The sequence below is a fragment of the Erithacus rubecula genome (assembly GCF_903797595.1).
Source record: "Erithacus rubecula genome assembly, chromosome: 4".
NCBI classification, from domain to species: domain Eukaryota; kingdom Metazoa; phylum Chordata; class Aves; order Passeriformes; family Muscicapidae; genus Erithacus; species Erithacus rubecula.
This window is the reverse complement of record NC_136686.1, coordinates 41,100,298-41,125,981: the sequence shown is the minus strand read 5'-3', so window position 1 is coordinate 41,125,981 and position 25,684 is coordinate 41,100,298. Positions and strand designations below refer to the sequence as shown.

Genomic DNA, 25,684 nt, shown 5'->3' with positions numbered 1-25,684 from the left:
GTCATGGCAGGGAAATGGATTGTTCCATCATTTTGCGTGTACACCACAAACTTGAGATGTGGAGTAAGCACTTTAATAGAGTAAACAGTGTAAAACACCTGCAGTGGCTCTGTAGCTATTGTATGCATGGCAGTCTATTTCCTCATATAAAAGCTAAGGATCAAATTTTGAATTACTGACACAGACTTACAGAGTAATCCTGTCTTTTTAAGGTGTAGAATTATCTGGATCCTTCATTGCTGCACAATTTTATACATGCATTGAAATTATGTGAGTTTTATTTCTATTTTTCCTATTCCTATAATTCTCAAGCTTAGGAAATTTAACATACTCAGCTGTAAGCATCATCTGGAAAACGGTGCAATAATTTTATCAACTGATGCAATAAATAGAAATCAATTTATATTGTTAATTCTTGCTCAGTAAAAATGATTAGACTTTCCTACTTTACGTTTTGCTGCCATCTACAGGCAATCCAGGTTGGAAGAGGTTTCTGGCCCCCAGTTTAACCACCTCCACAAAACAAAGGTAATAAACAGGGGAAAAGTATGTGATGGTCAATGCAATTGCTCACCACCCTCTGTTTAATGCCAGACCTCCCTTCACGAGCTCAGACTAGTTCCTCTTCCAGGTTACTTCCCCCAGTTTATATACTGGGCATGATGCTCTGTGGTGTGGAATATCCCTCTGGTCAGTTGAGATCACCTGCCCCAGCTATGCTCTCTCCCAGTTTCCTTTGTGTGCCTCCTCACTGGTACAGCATGAGACAAGAAAAGAGTCCTTGACTCAGGATAGTCAACTTGGCAAAAACTCCAAAACATCAGAGTGTTATCAATGCCATTCCTGTTCTGAATTCAAAACACAGCACTGTAACAGCTACTGAAAACTCTATCCTAGATGAAACCAGGACAGCTGCCCAGCTTTAACCCATTTGGTCTCACAAACCCACTCAGATGGAGGCTGCACACCTCTGGGCAACTTGCTCTATTGCCTGACTGTACCCACAGGTAAAAAGTCCTTCCTTTTAACCATTCCAAATCCGACATTTCAATTTAGGCTCACTGTCTCTTGTCTGTGAAGATCCTGGCTCCATCTTCTTGCTAATCTCCTCATAGGTACTGGTGAGCTGCTGTTGATTCCCCCCCAAACTATGTCTTCTCCAAGTTGATTAAGCCCAGTTCCTTCAGCTTCCCCTCACATGACAAGGGCTCCAGTGCCCAAATAGCTCAGAGGCTCTTTGCTGAACTGGTCCAGTTCTTGTACGTTTTTCTTTTGCTAGGGACCAAAACTAATTGTAAGTTAAAAGTGGTGAAACAACTGCTGAAAATTTCTCCCATGATCTATTGGTTGTGTCCTTGCAAACTGTATCCAGAAGGCTGTTGGTCTTGCTGCCAAGGAACAGAGCTGAACAGAACCCATGTTCAGCTGCCCACCAGGTCCCTGCAGAGCTCTTCACATGTGTCCATGTTGAGTGCCATACAGCCCCCACTGGCCTCTTCCTTCAGCATATCTAGGCTGCCTGAACAGCAGCCTGACCCTCCAGAATATCCATTTGTTTCCTTCATTTGGTGTCATCTGCAGATTCAATGAAGGTGAATTCTATCCACCCCTCCAGCCACTGACAGAGACACAAAGCAGGAGGGGGCCCAGAAGACACACCAGTGACACTCTAGGGAGGGTATGACCCCTTTAGCACTGTTTCTGAGCCTCATCATCCAATCACATTTTCACTCCTCAATGTCCCAACTTGGTTTCACAAATATTGTGATACAGACAAGGTAAATGATGTATTGTTTGTTCTCCCCTTCTTCAAAAATCCACTCATTTTATCACAGTTAACTGCCTTTTTATTTTTTTTTTTTTTAATTTAATCAAAAAGAAAATAGAAAAGGGTTTTTTCCAAAGTTGGTTAGTAGGTTTTTTTTGTGCTAGCATAAGGCTTGACAATAACAGAATAAAGTCTGCATCTTGCAAACAATGTTACATAGTTTTGGTTTTATTACAAATTTTTCAGTGACATCAAGTACCTGCCTGATCTTCAAGAGCTTACTGAAATAGGCACTCCCAGCTATGCACTACTGAATCCTGAAATCATCAGCATTAATTAATTTGGGGCATTCATCAAATGTCTGATAAAGCAACCGAAAACTAGTCACTGTTCACTCAGGACTTTTACCTTTCAACACTAAGTACCTGAACATGATGAAACACAAGATATTTAGGAAACCTCAATACAACTACTTTTCAGTTAGAAACCTTTAGGCTGTAAACTTGTAACATTATTGCTTGAATAGCATTTAGTATAAAACATTTTGAAAAAATACTATGAATTGCAAGACACATTTGTTTGGTGCAAATACCTTTTCAGGACTTAACTTTGCAAACCAGATGTCTATGCAAACAGGAAATCCATGCTGGCTGCCCACAATTTCTTTAAGTTCTGTTTGACCTGCCTGGTGTAACAGTTTTACTCCAATGCATTCAATGCATTTAGAGTTTGGAATGATTTTGAAATATTCCAAAGGGTTTTGGTAATGTTTTTCCTTATCTGTACAAATCTCAACTGACAATTTTTTCCTGTTTGTGATTTGAACCTGTTATTCTCCTTTATGTTCTTGGCATTACATGTAAAGTATCAACATTGCACAATATTCTTGCAGTCTTCCATTAAGTGGAATCTTAAAAATCACATTTCATTATTTCTCTCAGACAGACTGTTGCATAACATGAAGGATCAAGGTCAAATGATATATGAAGAGAGACTTTTAAATCATTCAGATGGTTGTCCTCAATATTGATTTCTTTTTCACTGCTTTCCAAAAAATATGAGAGATTCTGAACATTTTTCAAAATGAGTCTGTAGCATCCAGGTATATTCAGCTGTAATGGAGACACTCTGAATTTGCACAACTCCAGCTCATCCTTAGAAAGTCTTTCATGGTACCATTGTCCAACTTTATTACTGGGATACTTGATACTATGTCCCACCATTGGAAGAACCACCTTCAAAAAGAAAAACAAACAGATTTGCGGTAATGCTCACCCATTTCCTTTTAAATAAACATGATCATTTAAAATATGTTTCAACCCTGTGCTTTGGGGCCTGAAATAGTAAGCTCACAGATTCTCTTGTGAAATGAAGCTGTGCATGGCAGGTATATTGAATGCAGAAAAAACAATCTTTGTATCAGGATTCCTAAAACAAGGATATTCAGTTGCCATATATTCAGTTGCCATGCAAGACTTCACAACTACGCTCTGAAACCTTCCGAAAATTAGAAACATCAATTGCTTTTGATAGTTTTTCCCAGTAGACTGAAATCTTTCCCAAATATCAGCTTCAGGATAAATATTCCCATATTGCAAATGACACTGTACTTATTTCCACTGCCAAGTAAATTTGTTATGAGAATGGAAATAAGTTCATACATGTTTTCTTCAATGAGTATTCTGGCAGGGATGAAGACTGCACCAGCTAAATTAATTACATTATTTAAAATGAGACATTTTAATCAAATAGAAAAATCAACAAGGCAGAATTTTTTGCACAGACTTACTTGGTATATAGAGTATTTGTTAGCTGATTCTTCTGAAGCAGTGACTATGTGAACCTGCCAAGATATTTAAGAAGAAAAAAAACACCAACCTATTAAAAAGTATAAACATAAGCTTTATTTCAGGCATTATGCACTGTCCTCACAAACTTGCAAAGAATATTAAGGTTATATGACTACTGCAGGGGCAATAAACTCAGGTATGAGAAAAATCTTAAGATATGCTTAATTTAAATTAACCAGTTTACTGGTAGATGACATTCAACGTTAATTGATGCTAGCAACCACTATTATTCTTTGAGTCTGAAGTTAACAGTCAATGCCATCTTGTGCTACATCAGCAAATGTAAAAGTACAAAGAAAAATGTTTCATATTAAGAAGGACTGTATCTACATAAAACTCAGTAACTCAACACTGAATTTAATACATTTGCTTTTAATTTTATTTGATCTAATTATTTCATTAACATTTACTCTCGAAAATAATGGTGAAGAAAAATGTCAATTGAAACACATGCCACTCCATAGGGACTGAAGGTAACCTTTCAAATACTCTTGCCTTCAAATTTGTAAGACATTCACACAAAAGAAATTAATTATAGTCTGCCTCTGCACACACGTGTTTGTTTTCCAGTAAAACACTGCACAGTTTATGATTGATCTGATCGGGAAAAGATAGAATCATAGAATCATCTAGGTTGGAAAAGGCTGAGTCCAGCTGCAAACCTAACATTGCCAAGTCCACCACTAAACCCTCATCACATACCTCCAGGGATGGTGCCTCAACCACTTTTCTGTACAGCCTGTTCCAGTGCTTGATAACTCTTGTGGTGAAGAATATTTTCTAATACACAATCTAAATTTTTGTAGCACAACTTGAGGCTATTTCCTCTTGTCCTACCATTTGCTACTTGGTAACTGTCTTCACAATAATGTATGCTAACCCTAAAAGAAGAGAGCACTTCAGAATGTACTTCAGCATGTCAAAACCTGGGACCAGACACCCATGCCAGACTCTACTCACAGGCTCACCTATGACTCCATGCACAGCTCCTAGGCTGAGCTATGGGCAAGCAGAAGCACTTCCTTTCCATTTACTACTTTACTAAGAAGACTGCTGCATTTTTTGAACAGTTGCTACCAGTTTAGACCCAGCACCAGTAAAATTGTGCTAAACATGTTTTTGCCTCTGTAGCTGCAATGAATTATCAGCTGAGCCTGAGGTCACCTTTCACCCTAAACTCACACATAGCATTGTATATAGGAAAGTCTGATGTGGAGAGCAAGACTCAGATCTGCACTGACTGGTAACACAGGCACACCCAGGGTCCACTGTGAAGTTCTTCCCCAGCCAGATCCTAAGAAGAGCATTAAATACCATGGAGCTAAATTTTCACATGTATAATTTCTGATCTTCTGTTCCTTCCTCTCACTTGAATAAAATCAACAGCCAAAACAGACTAAAACTGCTAACTATATATCTAGCTTGTAGGTCTATTTATGGTGAAATGAAAGAAAACCCTATATCATATTTTTTAACTTTGTCACAAATATTAAATATTTCAATGAATGAACCAAAATAAAGGCATTAGAGTATGTCTGCTTATGTATTCAAGGACATTAAGTTGTTCAGGGTTTATTGCTGTTGTTTACTTTTTACAAGAACTACTTTACAAGAAGACTCACCTTATCATTCAGGGAAATGCTCTCATCATTTTCTTCCAAGAAGACAAGATCACCCTCAACCACTTTTGAGCCATAAGTTTTCAACCTGTATGATGCTGCTTCATTCCAAATTTTACTGCAATAAGCATGGACATAGAATATGCGCAAGGAGTGGGGAATGTTGAGCCATCCTTTGGTACAACCTTCATGATTTACACCATAGCGATTCAAAGCCCGTAGCAACATCTTCTCTCTTACTTTAAATTCTGGCAGCATCACAAGTGTGCCCTTTGCATCTTCTGATATAAACAAAAAGAACCATGTCAGTAATCCCTGACTGTTCAAGTATTACCTGACATTTAAAAAGATAAAATAATCAAATAGGGAAAAAAGGTGTCAGTCTAATGTCTCCATGCTTTGAGGTTTTCCTTTCCGTCAATGTGTCACGTTAGACAAATTTCATCTTGTATGCCTATCAACACAGACCCATGAATTTTATTCTGTCTCATACAGTATAAATTAAACCAGCTGTCATTCAGTTATTCAGCCTAGTTTGAACAATTTCTTTTTTTTAGAAACTTACTTTATCACTCAAAGGGTTTTTTTTTAACCAGGTAAATGAAAGTCAAAATCAAGCTATAAAAGAACATTAAATCTCTACTTCTCACCATTTCAGAAGATGGATTTCACAGCAGGTAAAAACCATATCTTTATTTTAAAGGTAAAAATTACATTGGCTTCAGGGAAGTCTGATCCTTAACCAAGATGAAAATGCATTTAATCAGATTTTTACTAAGTTATATAATTGCTATGTATTAAAAATGTTACGGGTTTTCTTTTTCATATTACAAATGATTACCTGACAAAGCCTTTTGCACAGACTTCTACATCTGCTTTCAGGAAAAGGCCAGCAGCTGCTTTCAGGGTCTATATCAATGATCAACATTTTTCCACGTGCCAGAAAGCCATTCTGAATTTTGTAGCTATACATTATAGTTGGTATGTCAATCTACAGTGATAAGCAGGCTAATAGATGTGGAATATTTGAAAACAAAAACACATTTGAAGTTGAGAACAACTTCATATTGGTGAGAAAGTTGTTCAGCTGAATGACAAAAGCAATAAATATGGCAAACAGCACTCAGGACACTCCTACCTTTGACCTATTCTCTTGATTTTGGTTCAAGAAAGAAAGAAAGTGTATGTGTTAAGTGCTGAGTATGAGTTGGGTGACACATTCCTGTATACTTCCCTCACCAGGGAGAAGTTCATGACTCAAAAGCAGGCAGATGGAAGGAGGCCAGGACTCCCCTCTGAATAATCTTAGTCTCTTCCAGCATTATGATACACAGGGTGTATCATATATTGTGTGTCTATATTTTCTTGCAGCTGCAGTACATTCATTTTCCACTATTTTTCACATTTAGGGCCTCATCCTTGTATAATTTTTAAATGTGCAACTCTGTTGAGTTCCACAGAATGAAGTACAAGTGGAATGAAGCAGTAGGAAAATAAAAAGTATCTCCCTGTGCAGCAACACATTATTACCTCACAATATCAACTCTGTAAAAATATATGGACAATTTAAATGGACATACCAGTTTGAAGAAAGTATCTTTTTGCATTGTTTACTGGATCATCAGTATCTTCGGGTGTGAAAAATAATTTCACAGCTTTCACCTTAAAAGAAAAATTTTTTTCAGTTAAATATGACTATTTGTTAGCTAAACAGGCAATTATGCATCCAATTCTATCTTAACATATTCTGCAAGCTGTCAAAATTGCATCAGTTCTTTAGTGTCAAAGTTATATTCTCCCTTTCACAGAAGATTTATGAACCACAGAACAATGTATCATGTCCCTTCTCAGATTAAAAAGAGGTTACAATTTTCAAAGCTCTGTGAGAAACCAGTCACTTTCTTGGTCATCTAGTTCAAACTTCTCCATTTGAAATTATCATCATTCTATCCTGAACAGGAAGGCTCCTTCCTTCCATCTAGTGTGCTTCATGTAAAATTTAGACTAAACACTTTCCACAATCTCATACAGAGGGACAACTATTTTTTATTTTGTCTTTTAATATGTATCTGTATTAGATCAGATGGCACTGTGACAAGGAAAACACAACAGTAATCTCTGCTACTTGTAATATCAGAGAAGCTGCTCAATTTGCTAGCACTTCTACCAACTTGTGACACCTGCCTCTTGTCCTCCTCTGTATTGGACTGAGCAAGGACACATTGGCACGTTTTTAACATAAATAGTAGTTCCTACCTATTTTAAATTAAAGTAGCTAAATTAAGACTAAGAATTTAAATCATTACTCCTCGGGGACTGGCACCTGGTCCAAATGCTATCTGATGTCAGATACATCAACAGCAACTTTCATGGGCTGCCCTAAAATCTTGATTCTTGCATTTGAAACATAAGTTTTCCTGATTTTTCTCAGAATCAAAACAAGATTAGAAGGATACTCAAGTATCCTTTTGACTTTGTAGTGTCTGATTAGTCTTTTACCTGTGCCAAACAGTATACACATACTCTGAAAAGTACATTACTCTTATCTTATTAATTATTACTTAATAATCTCAGAACTGAGGGTCTGGGAAAGCAGTCAAGGAATAATGGAAAGCAGCAATCTCTTCTATACAGCAGATAAATTACCACCGTATTGAAAAAGCATATCCTTTCTTATGAACTTATGACATTTTTAAGAAGTAAACAGATCCCCAGCAGGATAAAGAAGCTACAGTTCAGAGGCAATCAGGACCATGAATAAACACTGTATCAAGACTGCTTCTTTTCAGTGTTCAAACCCTGTATGGAATGCAACCACTTTCCTGCCAAGTGGCATGATGACAATCCCAATCACATTCCAATCACAGACATAACTATCACCCCAGAACTATTTAAAGCTTCACTTGCTGTTTAAATATAAAGGTTTTCATTTTAGTATGAATATCTTCATGCTTATGTTGGTATCAAAACTGATCTAGCAATTGCTTCCAGCAAACAGAGGGATTTATCTCACAAATGAAATTGTCCACTGAGAAGGTCAGCTTCAGTGCTAAATACTGCAACAGTAATATGAAATTCTCTTGACAGTGAGTACTCAGATTACAAAATGGAAATACCATTTTTTCATTCAGTAAAGCCAATCCTATTTGATCTGTCTGAACAATTTGTCCTTGTCCAAATCGCTGAGGTCCGTAGTAATTCACAAAACCTTTTGTCTAGAATGAGAAAAAGTAAATGTGTTACATGCATGAAAGTACTGGGCATGATTAATAAGACCAGGCACACAACACACATATATCTACATTTACATCCAAAATGGATAAAACCCAAATCAAAAGTTACAGGAAACAAAAGCAAAACTTGTAATTAATTACAATATTTTGGCACTAAAAAGACATCTAAAAAGATGTCTTTTATCAAGTTCTACCAATGTCTTTGTATCATTAAAAAGATCCCAGGTAAATGAAACAAAATTATTTCTATATAGTTAATTACTATAATTACAACTATAAGTCAAGTCAAAGTAATCAAGCTTTCTAAATGTGTCAGATTATGGAATCTTAACTCAAGCAAGTGCAGCACAGCTATTGGACAGTAACCATGGGACATTTTTTATTAAAAACACTAATCTTTTTCACATGAGATAATTTCTGTTATTATTACAATATAGAGGTCAAAAGTGAACACTTTTGCCAATTCAGATTTTAAATCTCCTGACGAGTTCTAGGTCATGTGTGACAAGTCAAATCAGTCATGTGACCCAAGGAGAACACCCTTTTCTAGAAAATAGTAAGTATACATGGAGTTGACAAACAAAAAATATATATTTGTTTTTCAAGTAGTTGTTAAGTTCTAGTTTTACAGTCTTGCTTTGGACATCTGTAAGTCCCATACACAATTTTGTTTTCACAGAAGATGAAAAATGCATATTTTGGATTAACACATATCCTGTTTTGTCATTCATCTTCTGACCAGTAAAGTAAATCTAATAAAGCAAGACACACAATCACAGGAACTTGTGTTCATTTTCCAAACAGCAAAATAAAACAAGTCAGATGGAGCGAAGAAAGCATTGTAGTACCAGCTGAATGCTTCTCTCAATAATAAAATTAATTTCCAAAATACATGCAATGTGTTTTGCACTTGCACACTGGGTAGGTTTCATTCAAGATTTTATTCCTGGATTTATCTTCTTAAAGCAATTCATATTACGGTTATTGCTTTGAAAGATAAGGCAAGAAAAATCAATACTATGTAAAATATCTACAGTTTTTCTCTTCCATTACTTGCTTTTATTTTTCTTAGTGGTTAAAAAATGTCTGATGATTGGAGCTTCCTTCACGGACTAAGGAAAACAGACTCAAAATCCACTGCAGCTCAGGGGAATCTTCTTTCTTGGAGATGGACATTCCACATATGTTCACACCATTAAAGGTTTTCATCCAAGCCAACCATGCATGTTCCTCACACAGCCAAAAACGGCAGCCAGCTGCCATGAGAACTGAGTGTGTGTGTGTATGTACAGGTATCACACACACATTCTATGTAACAATGCAAGCACATTGTTTCCCCTGCATCTGCCACAGTGAGACCCATCAATGACCCAGCTCTGTGCTGCAATGGCTCTTATAGCCATACTCGTTTGTCACTGAATTCCCCTTGCCTTTTGCTGCACCACCCTGGGCTGTTCAGTCTGTAACACAGAATCAATTCACTTGTAGTCTCTTCTGGGAAGGCAATTTTACTCCTGATTCCCTAAGTAATGCAGGAAAAACATAAAAATGCAAAAAGCACTGAACTTGGCAAATATTGCCATTCATGTGCTATTACAAGCATTTTCCTAAAAAGTACTTTTTAAAACAGCAAAGAATTAAAACTGTTCATTATCAGCAACCATGAGTCTTTCTTACCTCAACACTTTCCATTGCTTCATATATTCTCTCCTTCAAATCTGCAGAAGAGTCATGACTGTGGTGTTGGAGATCTCTAACAACTATGTCAAAGTGATTGCCCTTCAACTGACCAAGTTTGAGGTGCTGGTATGCTGGACGGATGTTGCATATTTTCATACCCTTTTTTTCCATTTTGTTTCCAATTTCTTTCAATCTGAATAAATAATTGGGAAAAATTATGAACTATCCTCTACTAAAGCTATACAACTTGTAGTGAAAGTCTTTTTCACCTTTGCACTGATATTAAAAACACTTCAAAAAATAAGACAGTTTGTGGAAAATTATTGTAAGAAAACCAAATAAAATGCAGAAATAGAACTCTTAAAATTTAGTAATGATCCAGAAATATTTTTTAAATGTTTGCATCCTTGGCATTTTTATGATCTTGACAAATGCTGGAACAAAGTAATTCATTGAACTTTCTCAGAGTAACTGCACTGAATTTTAAATTTTTAATTGAAAAACTAGTAATTTTTTTACTCTTCACTCCTCAAAACCTGATTTTTATGAAAGAGAAAGGAAAAGAAAAGGTAATGTGGTCTAGCAGACTGCAAAACACAACTGCTCTTTCTCAGCCAGCCTTAACAAAAACAAATTTGGTGCACCGATTCTCTGGATGTGCTCATACATGCTTGTAATTGGAAACACAGCTGACAGTTCAAATATTTACCCTTCAAAATATCCACTCAATCTCTTTGTTCTTATGTGTAAGTTAGAGTCATTCAAATCAAAGGAAAATTTTAGCATAAGAGCTTGAAGCAATATTTTAGTAACTTCATAAACTATTTATAAAAATATTTATTTCTCCTGCTGTGTGGATGCATTTACCTGTTTTTCTTCATCATTTAAACACTAATGCAAAGTTTTGCTAATTATCTCTTGGACAACGGGTCTCACAGTCCAGTTTGTAGCGAAGTTTTACCACTGACACGAGTGCTAAGCTGCATATTGCTTAAACCCACAAAAGATTAAAGCCATTTCCACTGTCCTCTATATAGGCAAGGGGAAGACACATTAGTAAGAACACTTAAAGAGATCCATACCATGTTGATATTTATTAACATCAAAAACTAGGTGCTAAACTGCTTGTACCCAGATTCTAAGTACCTCTCAGGAGTCACCTTCTTCACAACCATGGGCTGCAAAGTTAAAGCCTTCTTGTCTTTGATGCCAGTGTAACTGAAGTCCGAAGGAAGAACATCAAGTTCAGCAGCCAACAAGCCGATTGCTTCTAGTGTTTCTAGGTTTTCTTTCTGAAGGGTGAAAGCTGAAACAATCATCTCAGAATTATTAGGAACTTACCTTTATGTTTCAGTGTTCTGCCATGACAGATGTGCAGGTTCTTGCCCTCAAATTGTAACAGCATTTGCAAAGAAACTGTCTTCCTGCCCCACAAAACTAAAGCAAATGGGACTTTTACAGCACAGAAGGAAAAAAAGTAAAAACAGTACACAAAACTCAGACCAACCAAAAAACCCTGATGCCTTTAAAAATAGTACCTCATAAAATGCAACAGACATGTGTGGATGTACTGCAGGAAACATTCTCTATAACTGCTTTAGAGAATGAGAGCATAAGTCAAATTTGACCTTGTTAATTTGTTCGGTATCTAGATGCATCTTCTAAAATCCCACAATTACTTTCAAGGGAAGGCTATCACCCTGGAAATACTACCTAACTTCGAGTTAGTGAGTGGCTACAGTCAAAAGAACCATAACCATTATAAGTGAGCAGTTTATGTCAAAGTGCTGCAGTAACTTGGTTCATCCATTTCATTCTCCAGGGAAGTAACACCACTACATTGGTAATTATTTCAACATGAACAATGGGTCGACCAGGCCTATGTGTCATATAAAAATGATCCTGAATTCCAGTCTGTCCACAGAACACCTTATACCTGCTACTTTCACTACAAATGCAGCATTTACCTGTATAAACATCTTGCTTCTCCTGAAAACCACCAGCAGACCTTTTTCTGGACCAACATTTTTCTCGAAACCGTACCATTATTGACATATTTGGCTGATCATTGAGATCTGTCACAGTAAAAGATTTTGTTTCTAAAAGCTTTCCAAACTTTCTATTGATAAAGTGGTGAACTATTTTTCTGTGCTCTTTGTTTCCATCAGGCTCAAAGGAAAACGTAGAATTTTCTAGTTTTGCATCTAAAAATTTAAAGAAATCACTCGTTTCCTTTTCAGTCACTAATTGACAAAGTTCTCTATAATCGGGATTTCCTTTTACAATCATTTCATTGCCTTTTGTAACAGTGACTAGAAAGGGGAATTTCTGCCTAACAGCGCTGTGCAAACCAGCTCGAATTTTCTTGTCCAGCCTAGGTCCCAGCGAGAACTCCCAAGTGCCAGCATCAGCGCTGTTCTCCATGCCCCACGCATCCTTCAGATCACAGGCAAATTTGCGGAGCAGCTCGCTCACGGGCTGGCCGAGTAAGGACTCCAACACAGGGGCTTCCCCGAGGCCGGGCTGCAGCTCGGCATCTCCCTCACGCTCGCTTCTGCCGGGGGGCCCGGGCGCTGCCTGCCGGGGGCAGCCGGCGGGGCCCGGCCCGGGCGCCTCCGTCCTGCGCCTCTTGGGCTCCCGCGGGCACGGGCCGCTCTCTGCAGCGCCGCTCTTCTGGGGCAGCTCAGGGCGGCTGCCCCCGAGAAGGAGCTCGGGCACCTCGAGCTCCGTCACTACGAAGTCCCGCGGAGAGTTTTTGATGGTGCCGCGGAAGCCGGTGTGCTCCGTCAGGTAACTGAAGGAGGGCAGCATGGCTGCGGCCTGCCCCGCTCCCGGCCAGGCCCGCCGCGCCTGCAGCGGCCGGGGAGGAAAAAGGGAGGGGCGGAATAGAATCAACTGCTCCGAAAAGGGCGGGGAGGGAGGGAGGGAGGCAGGCAGGGATAGATGGATAGATGAATAGATGGATAGAAGGATGCCGGTCAGGGAGCGAGGCAGACACAGCCACAGAGCCGGAGACCGCGCCCCCGGAAGCCGCCGCCAGGGGGCGCCACGGCCTCATCCCCGCACTGCCATCAAAGGGGCCCAAGGACGTTACCAAGTTCCCCAGGGCCGGGGGGAAAGACAAAGAGGCAACGAGCTCCCCTCCCCGCGGCCGGACATGGGGCGTGCCGGGGCGGGGTTTCTTTCGGCCGCCTATGGGAGGGACAGGTGGCAGAGCGCTTCCGCTGTGTCCTCACCGCGCCGGTGACGTCAGTGGCACCGGGGGCTGTGCTCCGCCCCCTTAAAGGGGAATCTCTGGAGGTGGAGGGGAAGCGGCTCCCAGGTGACGCCCGATGGGGAGCGGGGGGCGCGGGCCGGGGGGATCGCGGGCCCGAGGCCAGGAAGCGACGGCGAGGCGTGAGGGGACGCCGGGTGGCGGCGGCGGCGGGGTGCCGGGGGCGCTCCCGGGCGGGAATGGTGGGCAAGGGGCGGCCCCGGCGGAGCCGTGAGGGCGGGAGCGGCCGTGGCACCTCGCTGGGCGAGCCGCACGGATAATCCTGTGTCCTGCCAGGAGCAGAGGATGGGCGAGCCCGTGACGGATTCCACGTACGTCCGCTGCCTGAGCTACGGGCTCGTGAGGCGGCTGGCGGAGTTCATCGACCCGCAGGAGGGGTGGAAGAAACTTGCGGTGGATATAACCAACCCGTCCGGTGAAAGCAGATACAGCCAAGTGCATATAAGGTCCTACATAAAAGTCCCGTAACGTGAACTTGTGCATTACCCGTTCGATATAAATACTTTGATAATCCCGTTTTCCATCCCGTTACTGTAATTTGCTGCACTTTGTGCGCCAGTGGGCGCTTGCGTGCTACAATCCCGTTTCCTTAGGGAACGTGAGGTAATTACTCCTAATTGTTCTGCAGCTCCGTTTTTAAGCAAGCCTCAGAAAATTGTCTAAAGAAATTACGATTAATTAGAGCTACAGACATTTTTAGCAATACAGCACAGGCTGCATAACTTTCTGTACCCTAAAGGCTGCTTGAGATTAATGTTATTGTGCCCAAGGGACAGCTGAACTGTAAGTCCTAATTCGCTGTTTGCAAGAAAATGCCCAACAAATGTGGGGAGCCCGAGGCCTAAAACTAACCAGTTTACTTGAGAAGTAATGCTCATAATATTTTATGAGCACCTCATTTCTTGAAGGGCTTGATAAATCCTTGCTGAAGCTGTTTCAAAGACTATGAGATTTTTAGATGCTCTATATATCATCTTGGGTTTCCAGTCTTTTCTGGTAATGGTAGTACTAAATCTTTGTTTTCCTTTCAGTAATAGTATTAAATCAGTGAGAATACTGGATCTCATTTTCTTCTTAATGCCCATCTCAACACATTCAAAATTGAGTGTGAATGCTAAATGGATGCTGAAGCCATGTATATGTGTATTTCTCATAGTTTTTCCCATATTTTGCATGTGTCCCCCTGGTTTTAAATGTGTTTAGGTTTTTTTGGCTGTGTTGTCAGAAGATTTGTGGTTTTTGCAGTGCCTTCAGATTTTTTTCAACGTGAATTTTTTTGTCATTTGCCTTTAGACTCTTTCCCTTCATGCTTCTTGAGGTAATTTTTTCTTTTTTTGTAATATTGGTCTTAATTTACCTTTTAAGGAGATTTGAGGCATTTGTGCAAATGGGAAAGAGCCCCACGTGTGAATTACTTTATGACTGGGGAACCACAAACTGTACAGTTGCTGATCTTGTGGATGTTCTGATCAGGAATCAGTTCCTAGCACCAGCAAGCCTGTTGCTTCCAGGTAACTATTACTCTTGTACATTTTGTACTGTGTTCTAAGTTTTCTAAGATGCTAAAGAGCTTCACACTAATGTGAAAATCAGAAAGGATTAATATAAAATAACCCAAAGTGAATATATTTTCCACTTTCTATCACTTGTAATAACAGTTTAAATAAGAGTTTCACGTTTCAATAAGAGTGCTGAAGTTTACACATGGTGGCAGACTATAACCAGTGATACTTATGTGTCTCCTAATTCTCAGAAATACTAGGATTAATATTACTTATTCTCTGGTTCCTATTGTTGTTAACACTTTTTCTAAATTCCCTTTTCAGAAGCTGTAAGGATGCCACAAGAAGTTACATTACCTCTTTCTTCACAGGAAACCTTGCCTATACATGAAAAACAACTACCTGTACAGGAAAAAGAAGTGGCATCTGTAAAGCCTTTTTTATCTCAGGATACTGAGAAGCAGCATTCAGATTCTTCCTACTCAAGTGAAGAAAACAGCCACTCACAGTCCAGTAACACAGGTAGACATTTATTTTTGTAGATTTCAGTGATATTTTTTGCTGATCTGTCCTTCACCCCATGTGAAATAAATCATAGCCGTGCATGAGAGTGATTATTCTATTTCTGCCATGATGCATCTGTGGGAAACAGCATCTTGCCAATGAGTCACTTACTATGAGAGAAAACTTAACTGTTAATTAAATTGCAATTTCTTTTCTGCCACACATAATTCTGTTGCCCTTTTCCAATACTTATTTTATAGACTGTTCGGCATCTCATGCTTTAAAACTAGATTTTGTATGTCAGAAGTGACTAAGAATGCTGTAGAAAAGATGACTAAAGAAGGCATTTTAGGAAAGTGTGTGGTTGGTCTATTCCTTCCAAAAGGTTCACTTTTGAGTTGCTGCCAGAAATATGATGTAACCTTGGTGTATTTTTTATATATGAGACAGTGTGGCTGTCACTACATGTGTAGTGATCTACTACACATTTAATTTCTACTGCCTGTATTACAAGTGTGAATCAAAAATACAATCAGATGCATGCTATGGTGCTAGTTGTGAAGAAAATTATGCATAGGTAATTATAAATGTTGATCTGTCTTCTTGTTTTTCTTGTGTCCTCATCACAGAGCTGGAAGTAGGGCTCCACAGTATCAGGTTTTGTGTGGTAGCAAGTTTTTGTTTTAAGAGAAGTGAAACAGAAAACCTTGTTCCTTAAGTGAAAACAGTTTTATGCTAAGTATCAATGTCTTTCAGATTTCCAAAATTTTTTGTTTCATGACTTGGAAAGCATTACAAATAATTTTGATGCCAGACCAGAATCAGCTGGAGGTAATAAACTGGGAGAAGGTGGCTTTGGCATTGTGTTCAAAGGCGACATCAATGGCAAAAACGTGGCTGTCAAGAAGCTTGTTGCTGTGAGTTGTCCTGGGAATTTTTCATTTTAATGACTGTGTACTTTATTGAATAGACTTTTTTATCTTGTTTATTGTGAAGTGAAAAGTGTTGAATGACACATTTCAAAAAGTGTTGTCACCATGTTACACATTAGTTGGATTAAGAAATGTATCCTTAGTCCCATCAGTGCTGTGACAGCACAGTCACAGGAGCTAATTCTTGCCTTCTCTGTAGCTCTCCTTTGAGGGACTAAGCAAGTTGTTGGGAGGAGCTAAGTGCTTCCCCACTTGTTTTCCTCTCACCCTCAAGAAGTGCCAGAAGAGAAGGGGACCTAAGGAGGTTTCCATTTCAGATTAGGATGGCTGAGATTCTCAAGCTAAGTAGTATTGTCACAGAATTTTAGTCTTCATAACCATTGTTTTGTGTGAATATTGAACTTTGTAATTAGGTGCTGTTAGGGGCTAACTGCAGGGAATGGAGTAAGTTGCTGACTACTGAAACTAGATCCATTTATCCAGTTATACAGTGTTCCAAGGAATTTAAGTCATGTTCTGATTCTTTACTTTTTAACCGAGTTGAAGGTGTGTTGTGAAAAGCTAACTAAGAAAGGCTTACAATCCTTTTTAAATTTTTTAAATGAACAATTTTGCATTTTATTATGAACTAATGATGTTAATGTCAAATACATCTTTTTATAGATGGTTGATGTTAGTGTTCAGGACCTGAAACAGCAGTTTGAGCAAGAAATAAATATAATGGCAAAGTGAGTACATCATTATACAATTTGTCTTTCTAACATAACAATTTGCATGTTAACTGAAAATGTTTCTTCTACAGCACAATGACATTTTGTTTGTTTTAAAGCATCACCACACAAACCTGTCTTTGTGCAGTAGAGGTGAAAAAAGTCATTGGGAATCAAGTTCCCTCTGCCTTGTTTTTTCCTCAGATGTTGAGAGTCTTTCAGACCACATGATGAATGGATTTATTTTTTTTTTCTTTGCTGTAGGTGTCAGCATGAAAATTTAGTGGAATTACTTGGTTTCTCAAGTGATGGTGCTCAGCCATGTCTGGTGTATGAATACATGCCCAATGGCTCATTGCTTGACAGACTTGCTTGTCTGGTAAGTGAAATCTTTTCTAGTTTCCTATCGTCTTACTTTGCCATGTATACGAATTTGTGGAATGTCTTTCAAACGGAACTGAACTGTGATGGCCAAATGATGTTTTACTACTTTCTTCCTGTGTTCTAATAACAAGTACTCTTCCAGTAAGATTTTACACAAACATTTTAGATAAAGTCAAATCACAGTGACAATACAACGTCGTGTACTGGCACCTCAAGCATCACAGAAGCTTGGACTGACTATCCCTGTGTGAGGTAGTGCAGAGAGTGCTGCAGTCTTGTTCTGAGTTCTGATGTTGGCATGTTGTCTGCTGGCTGCTGAGATTCTGCAATATGAAATTGACCTTTGTTCATCCTCCTCATGATAGTAGTTGCAATACAACGCTCATAATCTGCTTACCTCTTACTGAAGTACCTAAGTAAATGTGAATTTAATTTTTGAAAATTAGAATTTTGTGTAAATGCTTCTGATTTAATCAAATGGTGTACCTTCTCATCTTGGCATTAAGTAATAATAAGTTGATTTGCTTTGGTGAGGCAACTCTGTGTATCAAGCACATACAGTCCAATAGTATGCCAGACTTAAGGCAGTAGATTCGTGTCGATGTTAATTTGTTGAAGGAGTTAAAAAAATCTGTTTAATAGTAAGCAATTACATCTTCTGAGGTTGTAATCTGGAGAACATTTTAAATTGGTGCTACTTGCAACCATGTCCCCAGACCTAAAATGTTGGGCTTGCTGGGCACCCTGATCCTCTGGTTATAGTGGTTCAAGCATCTATTAGTTGGAGAAAGATCTCAATTTGGGAACTGATCAGTCTGCTAAAATAGTACTAGGTGGAAAAAATATTTAATTTTCACCTGAAAACATTTATTTTGTAGGGCTGCACAAATACATCTGCTTCAGTGGAAAAGAAGTGCTGCTATGATGAGAATGAGTAGCAGTGCTTGGGGAAACTTAGTTTCTTTGTTAGCACCACTGTCTCAGTTTAGATTGATTCATTTGCTTGTATACACTGCTACATGTGCAAATATTTTGTTTTTCTAACTGAATCAGTGCAGAAGAGAGACTAAGTCTTACCTAAGGACAGTGCAAGTTTATCTGTAGAAATGAGCAGTGCTTAACAAGGATAAGTATGAAAATGTTCATCCATGTAACTGGCCATTATCATTAAGTGAGCTTGAAAGATTGGGGATAATTGAAAGCTACAGGAGAAATAACGGAGTCCTTTACAAGGAGGCAAATTTATAACATAAATCAAGGTATCTGAATCATCTATAAATTGGAAAAAATCTTCTTCTAGTAAGATCAGACAAATGGGTAATATACTTACTTGAATATATGTTCTTGCTGATAACTTCATTTTGTGACTTCACTGGATGTGTTTAATACCCAGACTCTTGTTTGTGTCATCTTCATGTCTGGATGTTGAGCAGGCAAGGGAGGTGGTAGAATGGTGAGATACTGTAATCCACTTCCCTTGGCCACTGACAAGATTAAGAACTGGTTTTGAAATGTAGGTGTCCTTACTTCTAAGGTTTAGTTAGTATGAATAAAGCTAAACTCAAGAAATCCAAAAATACTGGAAGACTGACTTCTTGTTGTTAGTAAAAGCTGTGGATTGCTTTGAATTGTTTCCTTCGGGTTGAAGGCTCTGGTATCAGTGCCAGTACAAAGTCAGAGTTGTGGTATATACAGATAGATCTTTGCAGAGTAGCTGGCCTTGGAGGGTCAGAGTCAAACCAAGAACATTTTTTGCATCTAGCAACTTAATCTAAGACAAAATGCAGGGAAAGAATGTTATGTGACAAAGGTGTATTTTTGCCCAAGTCAATTAACAAATGTATGCTGGTAGTGTTTTTAATCACCTACTTGAAAACAAAAGAAACATAGCAAGAAGTCTCTTTTGGGTTGTGGCATTTTTGCATGTTTGTTTTGGATTATGTGAGTGTATATGTATTTTTCAGATTTTTAATTGCCTTTCTCTCTTCTTAATCAAGGATGAAACTCCACCAATTCCTTGGAATATGAGGTGTAAAATTGTTCAAGGTACAGCAAATGGCATCAACTTTTTGCATGAAAATAATCATATTCACAGAGATATCAAAAGGTAAAAGCTGCAGACTATTGCTGGCTGCATTTTCACTTTTTCATTTTTCTTTTTATTTTTCATTTTTACCCTGTTAAAATAATTTTAGAGGGAACAAACTGCAAAAAGAATTACTTCTGTCAAGGTCACAATCTTCTGCAAGTGGTATCCATCACCACAATCTTGTCTGTGCCACAAGGACTTGACCAGTACAGACTTCTAAAGATAATTATGGGGCTAGAACCATAGAATTGCATAGGATGGAAAAGACCTTTAAGATCATGAAGTCCAATCATAAACCCAGCACTGCCATGTCCACTGCTAAACCATGTCCCCAGGTGACCACTGTCTTTTAAGTATCTCCAGGGCTCGTGACTCCACCACTTTCCTGGGCAGCTTCTTTCACTGTTTTGCTTGGTGAATAAATTTTTCCTAACACCTGATTTAATCCTCCCATGGCACAAATTGAGGCCATTTCCTCTTGTCCTATTGCTTGCTGCTTAGGGAGAGGAGACTGACTCCTGTCTGACTCCTGACTACCTGGCTCCAGCCTCCTGTCAGACAGTTGTAGGGAGCAATAAAGTTTTCCCTGAGGCTCCTTTTCTGCCGGCTCCCTCAGCCTCTGGACAGCTTTCCAGCTGTGAGATTTTGCATTGTAATTGTAAATGGTGTTATAAATGTAATATGTAAATTGCAATTTGTATCATAATCTGCTACTTCCAAATAGTTACTTGAGTGCCATGAGAACACACAAAGTTCTGCTTTTTAAACAACTGCTGTTGAAGAACAATTAATTTTTAAATAGGGAACTTTTCACATAAAACCACACTTTATTTTTTCCTCTTCCTAGAACACTTCTTTGTGTCTCCTTTGATTTACTCCTATTTTTTACGAATAAATTAAAATTACTTTAATCGGGTTCATGAAGTTCAGGGCTCTTCAGTGATAATGAATGTTCATTGTTTGTTATACCAGAGCTTTTTCCTATGGATATCAGAACTCAGAATAGGTGAGAGTTTTATTGTAGAGTCTGGTTGGCTTTTTCTAGTGGTGATGGTAGTGGTGTTGTTTGTTTCCCTTTCCTTCTCCAGTTTACTGTATTGGTGTTTTTAAAAAGCAGCCCAAATTTTTGAAGAAAAGCCCCAAATGCCTTACTCCTTCTGAGGGTTAAGAAGGAACAACTGACCAAACTGAGAACACCAACAGATGAATGTTTCAGTAGCTTTCTGGCTTTGGCACCTGCTAAATACAGGCAACTTCAGTTTTGTGACCTTTCAGCTTGTAGAGAACAAACTTTTGCTTCAGCTGCCTCATGTATGTGCTTGCTGCTTTGACTGTTTGTTTCTTCTTTCTTCCCTGCTTAAGCCTCTGGAGAAATGTAATGACTGGAAGGGATGCACTTCTTTACCTTACACTGCCTCTACCCTTCTAACTGCTGTGAGTTGATCATATTAGAGAATTGGGTTTTGGGGTTTTTTTCCTTTGGATAACATTTTTCAACTTGTGTGAATAGTTCAATTGATTTAATTGATACTATTAATAGTGCTGCCCCTCCCAGATAATACTCAGATGAAGAGACATCTAAGAAAATTAACTTCAGTCTTCATTTTTCTGTGACATGTAGAGACCGTTCATAAACACACAGGTACTAGAACAGCTTCTCTAGGCTAGAGGAGACATGATTTAATGGGTGTTCTCACAGTTGTTCATAGTTGTTCATGCCTGGGAAATAGTTCTGTTTTCTTTCAAAGCTTAAAAGTTGCAGTAAAATTTCCATTTGTTGTGCTCTTTGTGGTGTACACAAGAAAATTACCACTCTTTGGACTTGACTCAAGTTGATAAGAAGCTGATATTTATGAAGCTGTGATCTTGTTCTCCTTTTTTTTTTTTAAGAAGTTGAGCTTTAAACAGGAGACTAGTTGGTGAGCGGTGTCTTGACAGGTGTTTGGCCTTTCGTAGTGGTCATATATCTAGCATTATTTACAGAAGTTCTAACATCAAGTGATCCATTGTAACTTACAGCTGTGTTAATTTTGTTCAAGTTTGGTCAGCAAAAAAGTTAGAAAAATAACCTTCTAGTAAGTGTTATGTGTTATATCAGGCTATGTGGCTTCCTTACAGTTCCATGAAAGGGATCAGAAAATGAGGATTTCATAAAAATTAAATCAAGCTATTTTAAAATGGTTCTACGTGGTACAAGTTTAAAACCCAGTAGATTTTTGCTGTAATTTATCCCACTGAGTATTTTATGAAAGTGCTGAGGACTTTGAAATGAGCCTCATTGTCAGTGTTGCTTTTTTTTTAAAGAAAGTAAAAGTTAGAGGTTAAGTGAAAAACATGACACATACAATATTCTAGCAGTAATAAGTTTTCTGGTTTCCTTTAAAGACAAGACTAAGAGTATTCTTATTCATTTGGCACATGAATTTGTCATGGTTGGCATAGTATTAGATAATAGGTATAGAAATCCTGCTTTTCTTAGTTCTGAGCAGAGATTTAGACTATAAGAATTAAACTGTGATCCAATAGAAGTTGATCAGAGTTAAGTATTCTCTATTGTCCCTCTTAAAGCCAAACTATAAGTGTAACATAATTGGTTTCTTATAAGAAAGTTTTGTATTTCTAAGATTTGGGGGTAAGGGGAGTGTCTAGTTTTTGTCCTTGTGTTTTGTTATTTTGTCTTTTTTTTTTTTTTTTTTTAATGCATGCATGCACACACAAGAGAAAACATGGATGGATCTTGCAGTCAGTTTCTTATTTATTTAGAGGAACAAATTTTGAAATTGAGCAATTTACAACAAAACTAAATTTACCTAACTTATTTTATGAATAATGTATAAATATCTTAGCTTTCAAGATAGTCAAAATAGCAGTTTACATTTTGTTACTAAAGAATTACTAGTCTGTCATAAAACCTATTTACTGTACTGTTTGGAAAATTCTTTTTTACTTTTTCCTCTCCCTCCCCTCTCCGCCAGTGCAAATATCTTATTAACTGATACATATGTACCCAAAATTTCTGACTTTGGCCTTGCAAGAGCATCTGTAACATTCACACAGACAATCATGACTGAAAGAATTGTTGGAACAGCAGCCTATATGGCACCTGAAGCTCTACGAGGAGAGATAACACCTAAATCTGATATCTTCAGTTTTGGAGTAGTAAGTAGAATGTGGGATACAGTATATGACTTTTTGTAAGATAAAAGCACACAAAATCAAGAGTATCTGAAATTAAATGATTACTCTGGTCTAAATTTTTTTTTCCCCAATATATATTTTCCTAAGATAGTGTTTCTAAACATTGTCTGTGTTAAAATAATTTAAATATGTTGATCTGCTATGTGAAAGACCAGAGTAAAATAATATTCCAAGTTCTAGCTAAATGTTGTTTGAAGCGGTGTGGAACATTGTTTTTACTTGCATGGTATTGCACAAAAAGTGTAACTTGGGCTGAAAAAAAATTTAAGAAAATCGTTCAAAATTATTGTGTTTTACTGTATTCAGCACAAAAAATACAGTGTCCATGTTGGATTTTCCCTAGAGCTGAGTACAAAAAAGACATGAGCTTAATATTTGGAAGAAAAAATTTATCCATTCTGAATAGATCCAAGACCCTACTCACTATTGACCACTTCCTTCACAGCATTTAGTTTCATGGGAAGGTAGGCCCAACACTATGTCTGAATAGTTTGGAAATCTTTCAGTCTTGCTGTGAAGGAACACCATGTAGGGTGAGAATAACTTGTGTTGAAATTTGTAAGCCACACTGCTAATAACAGTTAATGAAAATAAAGGTAGAAATAAAAACTATGAATTGAATAGAAAATCTTTGGACAAACACAGATCCTGAGAGTATTTGTTGACAGGCTGGAGGTCATGTTCCTTTTTGCAGTACATATGTTAGGGTTATTCTGTGCTTCATCTTCTCTTCTGATTTTTTTTCCTTCTAGGTCTTACTAGAAATAATAACAGGTCTTCCTCCAGTAGAGGAAAACAGGCAGCCACAGTTGCTGGTATGTTCTTTATGCTTTCTTCTTGCCTCCTACTGCTCCAAGATCACTTTCTATTGAATCATAGACAGTTAACAGGTTCTGATATAATCAAAATAGTCATCAAAATATGAAGTTGTAAGAACAGCTTTTTTTGTCAATATTTGTTTCAGAGGTGAGGCTGAAACTTTTGCCTCTTGGCTGGTGGAATTCCTCAGCCCTCAAAGTCATCATCTTCTAATCCAATACTGGAATTCTTTGTTTTGGTACTGTTGCTTATTGTAACACCATTGTACTCTATTAATATACTCCAGATACCCTGGTAATTCCTCATCCCCTGAAACATTCTGAACTGTTCAGCTCTCTTGTTTCTTTATGGTTCTGTATCAATTTCCATCTTCTTCAACATTGCTAACAATTTGCAACCACCTTATGTTTTTAACCTTAGTGAATTTGAAATGTAAGGGTGTTTTTTGCAGAGTAAGAGGTGAATTCTTTTTACTATTCAGTTAGTGATTCAGTCTACTAATTAGGAAACTAATGTCTCAGAACTCACTCTCTCAAATTGAAAACCTCTCAAGAGTCTTCATAATTTAGCTTTTCACGTATCTTAAAACTAAATTCTGAACTGCTTAATCCAAGATTTTCCTAGAATGCTTTTTACATTAATACTGATTGATTCATTAAGTATGAAATAGCATTGAAGTCTGGATTGATTTTGTTCCATACTGTTTGGAACAGTATAAATCACTTTCTTCAAAATATTTAGGAATACTACTGTAGTATTAATAGATTTTTTTTTTTTTGTTATTCTAAGATGTGTCTTCTGGATTAGCAGATTAATTATCATGTGGTGCTTGTAAACACTTTGGAGAACTCAGGTTCTTTAAAGTGAGCTTTTTCAGAGATAGGATCTAATGAGGGATATGGCTGGTACAGTTTATCTTTGTAATGTACTTTTGGTACCACAAAGAGAATGGTCAGTATAAGACCATATGGCATCCTTAGCTTGAGAGGAAAATTTTGAGGTAGCTGAATGTTAGCAATTTCAGACTAACTCGTAAAGGAAGGCAGAAGATCTGCCTCTACTCATTGCCTCTTATTTATTCATTTATGCTTCCTCAAACAGTATGTGTGATTGCAGATAACCCATTTCAAATGTATTGGAGTGGGAGAGTTAAATCTGTATGATATGGCTTAAATAAATTTGCTTTATGATGTTATGGTAATGAAAATTATAGAGAATAAAAATAAGTAATAAATTAATAACTTATAGTTCATTTATACTCACATGCTGTTCAGATACTTATGTTTGTTGGTTCAAATTTTCTTGTAGTTAAGTATAAAAGATGAAATTGAGGATGAGGAAGCAACTATTGAGGATTATGTTGATGAAAAGATGAATGACTGGGATGTACCTTCGATTCATAAAATGTATTCAATTGCTGAACGCTGTCTGAATGACAAAAAGACCAGAAGGCCAGACATTAAGATGGTATGTAGTCCTTCAGAAAAAAGGCTTATTTTGGGTGAGCATATGTGTGTGTGTATGTGTGTGTTCCCTGTCTATGATTACAGTATCAATTAATTGTATTTGTCTGTTCTTTTCCAGGTCCAACAGCAGCTCCAAGAGATAAAAACTTGATAATGTGTTTTTTCTGATACACCAATGTTTCTGTAGTGGAGACACCAGTACCAAATACTTAATTAGTATTTAGTGCAACATTATCAGTGGTTCTGCTTTCCAGAACTTTCTGGACACATATTAGGTGAGCTGTTGGCTTGTCAGCAGCTCTTTAACATATCCTTAGAATGAATATGTGAGACTATTTTATACTGGGCCCTTAACATGAGAAGAGTCTTTCTTGTATTAATAAATTGCATTGCTGATACATCATCTTCTCCTGCAGCTTTTAAAATACATTTCCATATTATTATGTATTTGATTATTTTTATTTCCAAATATCTAGTATGTCTGCTGCAAAGGCATGTGACTGTAACTGGGCAGAATGTTTTTTTTCTGCAAATTGCTTTCTTGATCAGGTGTACTAGACCTTTGTCTATTGAAGAAAAATCCACTTAATAGCTTTAATGATACTTAATGTTGTCTTTTTGGGAAATGACAATATTATTACCATTTAAAACAAGCT

At 37.9% G+C, this 25,684-nt stretch overlaps 2 protein-coding genes across 5 annotated transcripts; one reads left to right on the top strand and one right to left on the bottom strand.

Annotated features, from left to right (window-relative positions):
- Positions 1 to 1,938: 1,938 nt before the first annotated feature.
- On the bottom strand, positions 1,939 to 13,036 carry PUS7L (pseudouridine synthase 7 like). The gene is made up of 9 exons (XM_079304908.1): positions 12,118 to 13,036; positions 11,297 to 11,456; positions 10,148 to 10,343; positions 8,354 to 8,452; positions 6,818 to 6,899; positions 5,241 to 5,518; positions 3,558 to 3,611; positions 2,194 to 3,003; positions 1,939 to 2,129 (listed from the first exon to the last, which is right to left on the bottom strand). Exons 1-8 carry the CDS (start codon positions 12,959 to 12,961, stop codon positions 2,680 to 2,682), a joined length of 2,037 nt encoding a protein of 678 aa, XP_079161034.1. The 5' UTR covers positions 12,962 to 13,036; the 3' UTR covers positions 1,939 to 2,129; positions 2,194 to 2,679.
- On the top strand, positions 12,832 to 25,684 carry IRAK4 (interleukin 1 receptor associated kinase 4). 4 transcript variants are annotated; one of them, XM_079304910.1, is made up of 12 exons: positions 12,832 to 12,940; positions 13,701 to 13,870; positions 14,790 to 14,935; positions 15,251 to 15,448; positions 16,187 to 16,347; positions 17,026 to 17,090; positions 17,337 to 17,451; positions 19,421 to 19,563; positions 22,521 to 22,704; positions 23,496 to 23,558; positions 24,871 to 25,029; positions 25,147 to 25,684. In XM_079304910.1, exons 2-12 carry the CDS (start codon positions 13,710 to 13,712, stop codon positions 25,177 to 25,179), a joined length of 1,428 nt encoding a protein of 475 aa, XP_079161036.1. In that variant the 5' UTR covers positions 12,832 to 12,940; positions 13,701 to 13,709; the 3' UTR covers positions 25,180 to 25,684. The 4 variants fall into 4 exon arrangements, with proteins under 4 accessions (XP_079161036.1, XP_079161037.1, XP_079161035.1 ...); XM_079304911.1 differs by lacking the exon at positions 12,832 to 12,940 and adding an exon at positions 13,333 to 13,472 and having other exon boundaries at positions 19,454 to 19,563; XM_079304909.1 differs by lacking the exon at positions 12,832 to 12,940 and adding an exon at positions 13,333 to 13,472.

Coding starts and splice junctions, on each gene's coding strand:
- PUS7L (XM_079304908.1), bottom strand. CDS start 12,961: ATGCTGCCCTCCTTCAGTTACCTGACGGAGCACACCGGCTTCCGCGGC. Junction 5,519..6,817: donor AAGATACTTTCTTCAAACTG/GTATGTCCATTT, acceptor TGTTTATATCAG/AAGATGCAAAGGGCACACTT. Junction 3,004..3,557: donor ACAAATACTCTATATACCAA/GTAAGTCTGTGC, acceptor TTCTTTTTGAAG/GTGGTTCTTCCAATGGTGGG.
- IRAK4 (XM_079304910.1), top strand. CDS start 13,710: ATGGGCGAGCCCGTGACGGATTCCACGTACGTCCGCTGCCTGAGCTAC. Junction 16,348..17,025: donor CTGTCAAGAAGCTTGTTGCT/GTGAGTTGTCCT, acceptor ATCTTTTTATAG/ATGGTTGATGTTAGTGTTCA. Junction 23,559..24,870: donor ACAGGCAGCCACAGTTGCTG/GTATGTTCTTTA, acceptor ATTTTCTTGTAG/TTAAGTATAAAAGATGAAAT.